General features: G+C 51.0%; 2 protein-coding genes across 2 annotated transcripts; both read left to right on the plus strand.

Moving 5' to 3' along the window:
* Positions 1 to 1,337: 1,337 nt before the first annotated feature.
* Positions 1,338 to 3,511, plus strand: LOC308148755 (uncharacterized protein). The gene is made up of 6 exons (XM_080520322.1): positions 1,338 to 1,541; positions 1,638 to 2,040; positions 2,184 to 2,321; positions 2,781 to 2,891; positions 2,978 to 3,274; positions 3,387 to 3,511. Exons 1-5 carry the CDS (start codon positions 1,471 to 1,473, stop codon positions 3,131 to 3,133), a joined length of 879 nt encoding a protein of 292 aa, XP_080376448.1. The 5' UTR covers positions 1,338 to 1,470; the 3' UTR covers positions 3,134 to 3,274; positions 3,387 to 3,511.
* Positions 3,313 to 7,226, plus strand: LOC308149209 (uncharacterized protein; the record flags this gene model as incomplete). The annotated part of the gene is made up of 6 exons (XM_080520882.1): positions 3,313 to 3,317; positions 3,432 to 3,568; positions 3,889 to 5,577; positions 5,767 to 5,853; positions 5,945 to 6,015; positions 6,624 to 7,226. 6 exons carry the CDS (start codon positions 3,313 to 3,315, stop codon positions 6,756 to 6,758), a joined length of 2,124 nt encoding a protein of 707 aa, XP_080377008.1. The 3' UTR covers positions 6,759 to 7,226.
* Between the last annotated feature and the right edge of the window lie 402 nt (positions 7,227 to 7,628).

The following is a 7,628-nucleotide window of genomic DNA, read 5'->3' on the forward strand; positions in this document are numbered from 1 at the left end:
TGTGTGTGTGTGTGTGTGTGTGTGTGTGTGTGAGCTGGACTTTGACAGCACTGGCCTCATATGTGGAGGAACAAAGTTCAACTTCTATCTCATCTTTTTCTTTTTCTTTTTTTTAAACATGTCCCAGTTTGTTTTGTTTTATTTTGTTTGTTTAGTTTTTTTTTTATCATTCGTGTGTTTGTTTTGTTTTTCACGATTAATCTGATTCAATCACCACAAATCACCTCCGACAGCCGTCAGCAAACACAACGAGGAGGTGAAGAAACAAGAACGACGTCAACGTGACGCCGGGTTCATAAAGCGACACGAAATAGTTTGTGATTCAGTGAAAACAGACACGGAAAGATTCAGATTTTCTGTAAAAACGTGACACGAAGACACGCAAAAGACAAAAAGATAGTGGATAGATAGATTTTTTTTTAAAAGATAGAAACATCACCAAATGACATGTTCAGTTATTTTGCACAATTATCAACAATATGAGAAAATAAAAGCCTGCCAATGAAAAATCTGAGCTGCAACGCGAAGTGTTGAGAAATAAAATGAATTAATTTAATGGAAAGTTCCACAGAGAAATAATGCAGAACCAACCAGACAAAACAAAAACAAACAGAAAATGATGTAAAGATTTTCATTTCATGCAAAAACTATTGATGCGAGACAATAACCCAACATTATCAAAACTACAAAATCAGTAACTAAAAGATGCAAAACAACAAAATAATTGACAGGAAACACAAGTGAAATTGAGAAGAGTCACAGAAACAATCCAGAAAAACTAGATAAATTATACGAAATGATGAAAATAGTAGGGAAATGGCGAAAGTGGAACAGGTTGAAGTTAATCACAAGGTGACGGAGGAAACAAAACGATGCAACATGAAACTGAAATGTAACGGAAGCATCACTAAATGACAGAAAACACGTTTTATCTCAACGTTGGTCAAGCTGTCCCTCCCGCAATATGTCATTTGGCTCAGAGGACGAGATTATATCGATATCAAACAGTGTTTTGTTTTTTTTCTCACAGAATAAACCCCCTTCGATCTGTTTGTACTTGGTACAGTCCCGGCGGAACATTCCCCCCTCGTTGTGTGTGAACTTGGTACAGTCCCGGTGGAACATTCCCCCCTCGATGTGTGTGAACTTGGTACAGTCCCGGTGGAACCTTCCCCCTCGATGTGTGTGAACTTGGTACAGTCCCGGAAGTGCATTCCCCCCTCGACGTGTGTGAACTTGGTACAGTCCCGGAAGTGCATTCCCCCCCTCGATGTGTGTGAACTTGGTACAGTCCCGGAAGTGGTTCATCCATGCGTGTCCGACATGACAACTAAAAACTGGATGAAATCTGTTGATTTTAATGTCTGGACGTCTTTTAATCTGATCGTCTCGGCGGGGTTCAGGCCTTAACGGACCGTAGCATTAGTTTTTATGCCTCTTTGAAAGATCGTTGAGGAGAAACTGGTGAAAATGTCTTTCTCGGAGCTGTTTAGGAATCTGTCTCCTGGTCTGGACCCTGCTGGTCATTCATTCACGCACAGGTAGTTCCTCTTTATTGTTCTGTTGGTGTTCTGCGGCAGGAGATCTGGTTCTTAACCCTCCGTGACAGGCTTTTCAAAATGCTGTTTGTTTTGCAGGAACCAGAGTGGGGCTGAAAGGAGAGGCAGAAAGAGGAAAGCATGGGGAGGTGGAGAACAGCCCCATCAGAAGAAGTTCTGTGGAGAACAGCCCCATCAGAAGAAGTTCTGTGGAGAACAGCCCCATCAGAAGAAGTTCTATGGAGAACAGCTCCATCAGAAGAAAGCAGGTGGAGAACAGCCCCATCAGAAGAAGTTCTATGGAGAACAGCCCCATCAGAAGAAGTTCTGTGGAGAACAGCCCCATCAGAAGAAGTTCTGTGGAGAACAGCCCCATCAGAAGAAGTTCTATGGAGAACAGCCCCATCAGAAGAAAGCAGGTGGAGAACAGCCCCATCAGAAGAAGTTCTATGGAGAACAGCCCCATCAGAAGAAAGCAGGTGGAGAACAGCCCCACCAGAAGGTTCAGTTGACTTTTATGTCTTTGTGAAGGAGGAACAGTTTACTACCGTAGATTAGATGTTTTGGAGCCTCAGTGTTTCCTCATATTTCAAGTTTGTGATGACGCTGAAACCGTCAAACTGATGTCCTGCCCTCTTTCTCCAGAAGCAGTGTTATCGAGATCAACACAACCAGACCAATCAACACAACAACCAGAAGAGGAATCCAAAGCAGCAGAACAGAGGGGGGTCGTACAGGAACAGAGGACGAGGACGAGGACAAAGACGTGGAGACGGCAGGAGAGTAAGAAACACGTTACTGTCAATAGATTCTTCTGTGGTTTGACGGAGAGAATGGACAGAAGAGGAGGACGTTGGGATCTTAAGGTCTTCTTCCTCTGTCCCTCCAGGACGTTGGGGTCTTAAGGTCTTAAGATCTTCTTGTTCTGTCCCTCCAGGACGGTGGGGTCTTAAGGTCTTCTTGTTCTGTCCCTCCAGGACGTTGGGGTGTTAAGATCTTCTTCTGTCCCTCCAGGACGTTGGGGTGTTAAGATCTTCTTCTGTCCCTCCAGGACGTTGGGGTGTTAAGATCTTCCTCTGTCCCTCCAGGACGTTGGGGTGTTAAGGTCTTCTTGTTCTGTCCCTCCAGGACGTTGGGGTGTTAAGATCTTCTTCTGTCCCTCCAGGACGTTGGGGTGTTAAGATCTTCTTCTGTCCCTCCAGGACGTTGGGGTGTTAAGGTCTTCTTGTTCTGTCCCCCCAGGACGTTGGCGTCAGACCGAGGTTCATGTCTCAGGAGTTCATCGAGCAGAACGCTGTGCAGGTGGACGGACGCAGGCTCTGCAGACACTTCCTGATCGGCCGCTGCACGAAGGCAGGTGGCACTGATTTTTAAGTAGAACCTGGTCCACCGCCATGGTCCTGACGGTTCCGCGGTTCTGCCGGGTTCTCGTCCCGCAGGGCGAGGACTGCCAGCTGGAGCACGCCCAGGGCTCCAACGGCCTCCTCAAGCAGAGCTGCAAGTTCTACATCCAGGGCTTCTGCCTGAAGGGAGACTGCTGCCCCTTCATGCACCATATCCTTCACCTGCCGGTCTGCTGCTGGAGGTTCCATTAGAGGTTCTGATGTTCCCTTGACTGAGCTTCACAGTCCATTCCCTGCAAGTTTTTCCACAGAAAAGCGAAGTGTTCCCAGGGGGCGAGCTGCCGCTTTTCTCACGAACCGCTGACGGAGCTGACGGAGCAGCTGCTGGAGACGGTGAGTCGTCGGCCAGTACATTACGACCACCTGCTGGGATGTTGTGACGGAGTGTGGAAACGTAAGGAAACCCGAGGTGTCGTTCTCAATCAGGGTTCTGTCGTCACTGCAGTTGTTAAAACGGGAACGTGAACAGCTCGAACTGGCTGCGGGGCAGGAGGAGGCTGTGGGGCAGGAGGCTGCGGGGCAGGAGGCTGCGGGGCAGGAGGAGGCTGCGGGGCAGGAGGAGGCTGCGGGGCAGGAGGCTGCGGGGCAGGAGGCTGCGGGAACAGAAATACTTCTACGACCCGTCAGGTACAGCGGGAAACCTCTAAATATCGTGTTTGTATGAGTTATTCCACCTTTTCCTTCATGGTTCTGTCATTTTGGACTCGCGGTTCATGAAACACAGTTTGTGACGCGTCAGCAGTTTGCTCACGCCGATCGACCCCCGATGTCAACAACATTGAAGGATGTTGACGTTCTGCCGTCGGACGATTCCTCCTCGGTGTTGAAACGTTTCCTCTCTTTGTCACGTCTCGTCAGAATTTACTTTAACCTGCTTGTAACGTTTCTGTTTTTCAGGCCCAATTTTTACAACTCTGGCATAAATGCTGAAAGTCTCGATGCCGAAGGAGCTTCAACCCCGAACCAATCAGAGGAGCCGCCCGACGGGAAGCCAGTGTGTTACTCAGTGGAAGCTGTGCTCGGACCTCAGCTCTCCAAACCGTTTCCTCGCTTCTTCACGTCCACAAATCAGTCTTCTTCCAGGACTCCTGAAGCTCCTGCAGCGTCCTCCACCCAGGGTGGAGGTCCTGCAGCGCCCTCTCCTCGGGGTGGAGCTCCTGCAGCGCCCTCCACTCGGGGTGGAGCTCCTGCAGCATCCTCCATCCGGGGTGGAGCTCCTGCAGCGTCCTCCACCCGGGCTGAAGCTCTATACTCGGTCAGCGCCGTCCTCAAGTCCTGGAAACAAGACAAGTCCTCTTGGTTCCAAGCCAGACCGTCTCCTCCTGTGGAACCCGACCCGTGTGTCCCGAGGACGTCTCCCGAAGACGTCGGTGACCTTCTGCTCGGCTCGCGTCCCGACGGGAAGGTGATTCACAGAGAGGAAGCAAACAAACCCTTCGACGGAGTCTTCCAGCGTCCGCCGTCCCTCCGAGGAGTCGCAGCTCGTCCTCTGGACTCTGGAGATCGGGGGACGCCGTGTGGACGTTCATCGGCGAGACCTGGTCCCGCAGCTTCTCGTGACGTCCCGCTGGAGGCGCTGGAGCTTCCTGAAGATGGTCCCGTGCTCCCCATCAGACCGGGTCCTGCTGGGCCCTGCTGGTCCTCAGAGCGCCGGTCCGGACCTGCAGGTGTTGGACCTGGAAGCTCAGTCCGACACCGTCTTCCGGTGAAGCCGCTGACGGAGACCCAGCCGGTCCCCAGAAACCCTGCAGACCTCAGACGTCCTCTCGGACCCTCACAGGAGCCCAGCAGCAGCACTTCTCCCGCCTGCAGGAAGAAATCCTCCTTTCTCAGCCTGTTTTCTCAGCCCATCGCCGACGGAGACGCTGCGGCTCGTCCTCAAACTGATGTTCAGTTAAAACCATCAGAACGGGACGACGGAGACGCTGCAGCTCCACCTGACGAGTCCCGGTCCAGGTCTTTCTTCCACCTCTTTGCTGCACCGCTCCGTTCTGAAGCTGCTGCTTCTCAAAGTAGAGCTGGAGGTGACGTAGCACAAAGGCCAAGCAGGCCAGCGTCTCCTCCGCCCTCCAGGAGTCTTGCATCGTCTCCTCCGCCCTCCAGGAGTCTTGCATCGTCTCCTCCGCCCTCCAGGAGTCTTGCATCGTCTCCTCCGCCCTCCAGGAGTCCTGCATCATCTACTCCACCCTCCAGGAGTTCTGCATCGTCTACTCCGCCCTCCAGGAGTCCTGCAGCGTCTCCTCCACCCTCCAGCTGTCCTGGAAACAGACCTTCTGTTGAAGGTCCAGAGCTGCTGGAGGACCTGAAGTCCGGTCCGTTTCCTGGTGACTCCGATCCGGTTCCTGGTGACTCCGATCCGGTTCCTGGTGACTCCGATCCGGTTCCTGGTGACTCCGGTCTGTTTCCTGGTGACTCCGGTCCGGTTCCTGTTGACTCCGGTCCGGGTCCTGTTGACTCCGGTCCGGGTCCTGTTGACTCCGGTCCGGTTCCTGTTGACTCCGGTCCGGTTCCTGTTGACTCCGGTCCGTCTCCTGGTGACTCCGGTCCGGTTCCTGTTGACTCCGGTCCGGTTCCTTGTGACTCCGCTCCGGTTCCTTGTGACTCCGCTCCGGTTCCAGCCCTCCTGTCCTCCACAGGTAAGAACCTGGAACTGGAATTAAAGCTCGCGTTTCCTCCAGAACCTGCATTTGTAGGACGAGCAGCAGAAGCTCCTTCTTCTGCTTATTTACTTTAATAATAACTAGTAACACACAGACACACACACACACACACACACACACACACACACACACGCTTGCTTGATGTATATTTTGGATCTGCTGCAGATTCGGTCCTGAAAACCCTGTTTGTGAGTTTGAGTCCGTTTGAGGAGGAAGTTGGAGGCCAGAGCGGCGTTCACATCCTGGACGGAGGTACGAAGCTCCGCCTCCGGCCGAACCTTCATTTAAAGAGGATCCGATGAGCTGCGGCAGCCGTCAGTCACGTGTGATGATGTCATTTCAGAGACGAGGGGGCGGGCGAGCTGGTCGGCGACGACGCGTGAAGACGAGGACGGCGGGACGGAGCGGCTCGTGGTGAGTCTTCGGTCCTTCTGTTACCATAACGACGAGCTGGACGGACGATTTCTCTCCGACGAGCCGCAAAATCCTGAATGAAGTCGGTTTGCAGGAAGTCCAGCAAACCTCCTCATGTAGTGAGAAACGGAAACAGTCTTTAGTTACAGTTTATAAGTAACTGGATCGGCGTTAAAATGACGTTGAAGCCAAACTAAATGTGTTTGAGGCGGCAGGATTTCTTAAAAAGACGTTTCAGGTCGTTTGGTACATTTTCTGAACGTCTTGCTTTTCGGCAGTAAAACGGAGGAAAGATTGACGGGGTTGCCGTCGTTTCCTGGTTCTTATCTTGAACCCTTGTGTTCAAGTGCTCCGTGATTCACGACGCGTCGCACTGGAGCCAAGCTATGGCGTACGTCGTGGCGGCTTGTTTCCACGGCAACCAAAATAAATTCCTTCTTGATTCCTTCGAAAGAAAGGCACGCTCAATTTCTTTGAGGTCTGAGGGGTGGGTCTCTCCGTGGTTTCGGCCCGAATGGCTGATTTTTCCTCTTGACCCCTGTGACCTTTGATCTCTGTGACCTTTGATCTCTGTGACCGGCGTTCTGTGTCTCCTGCCCCTCTGACAGTCGGCTGGCGCAGAGAAACACGCATCACTTCCTGTCCAGAGCGGCGAGGAGGAGACGGGAAGGAGGTTAAAGGGGACGTCTCTCAAGGGGCTCTTCCGGACTTTAGACGCCTCAGCGTTTCACTCGGGACGATGACGCCCAACGACTGTTTTGCCGCAGGATCCTGACCTGATGAACACCTTTCAGTTTGAACGCCGCGAAGACGAATCATGAAGACGGTTGACAATGAAGCGATCGGCGGCTTCTAGAAGCCGTCCAGTACCGAACCTCATGAACCCGACGGCCCAGTGGGTCTTCTGATTTGTGCTTTTCAGCAGTTCTTCCCATAAGTTGAACTTAAAGGCTGAGGACTGGTTTTGCACTCAAAGAACTTTTTATTTGTTTTGTTTCTGCTTCGTTTTTAAAGGATAATATGAAGAAATAAAACTGGGACTTTGTTGGTTGTTTCTCATCGGAATTCTGAAATTCGGCGGAGCTTTTTGTTGATTTCCTCTGCACTGGACTCTGGACGTCTTTTGTTTTTTGTTTATGTCCAGAGGACAGTGCACATTAATGGATTTCCCCTCGGGGATGAATAAATTATCCATCTATCCAGCCACTTTCCATCCGGAGTCCTTGTACATTTGAGACAACAATTATTTAAAAACAAACAAACATGGACACACTATTAACAACCTGCAATATGAAGAAATTCCCCAGTCTATAACATCTAATCAGGCTGTTATAGACTGATCACAAGACTGATGAGCTGCTGTAGAAGTGGAAGACTCTCGAATAGTAATAGTAATAACCATACCTGCTTGTTAATAAATTCCTCCTAAAGGGGGCGGGGCCAAACCACAGAGGGACTTCAAAGCTCAAAAGAGGATGTTTCTCTAAAATTGGACGATGGTGTCTAGTGAGTAGGGTTTTTTTTTCTTTTTTATGCAGCTGTTCCACAGGTTTCAGAGCAGTGATGCCAGCAGACGGTAGAACAGTTCTCTGAGGGAGAACGTCGTACAGTGA

The sequence above is a fragment of the Blennius ocellaris genome (genome assembly GCF_963422515.1).
Source record: "Blennius ocellaris genome assembly, chromosome: 3".
Classification (NCBI taxonomy): Eukaryota; Metazoa; Chordata; class Actinopteri; order Blenniiformes; family Blenniidae; genus Blennius; species Blennius ocellaris.

Bases quoted from the DNA above. Each gene is read 5' to 3' on its own strand.
- LOC308148755 (XM_080520322.1), top strand. From the start codon at position 1,471: ATGTCTTTCTCGGAGCTGTTTAGGAATCTGTCTCCTGGTCTGGACCCT. The intron at 1,542-1,637 runs GTAGTTCCTCTT...TTTGTTTTGCAG, and splicing joins GGTCATTCATTCACGCACAG to GAACCAGAGTGGGGCTGAAA. The intron at 2,892-2,977 runs GCAGGTGGCACT...CTCGTCCCGCAG, and splicing joins TGATCGGCCGCTGCACGAAG to GGCGAGGACTGCCAGCTGGA.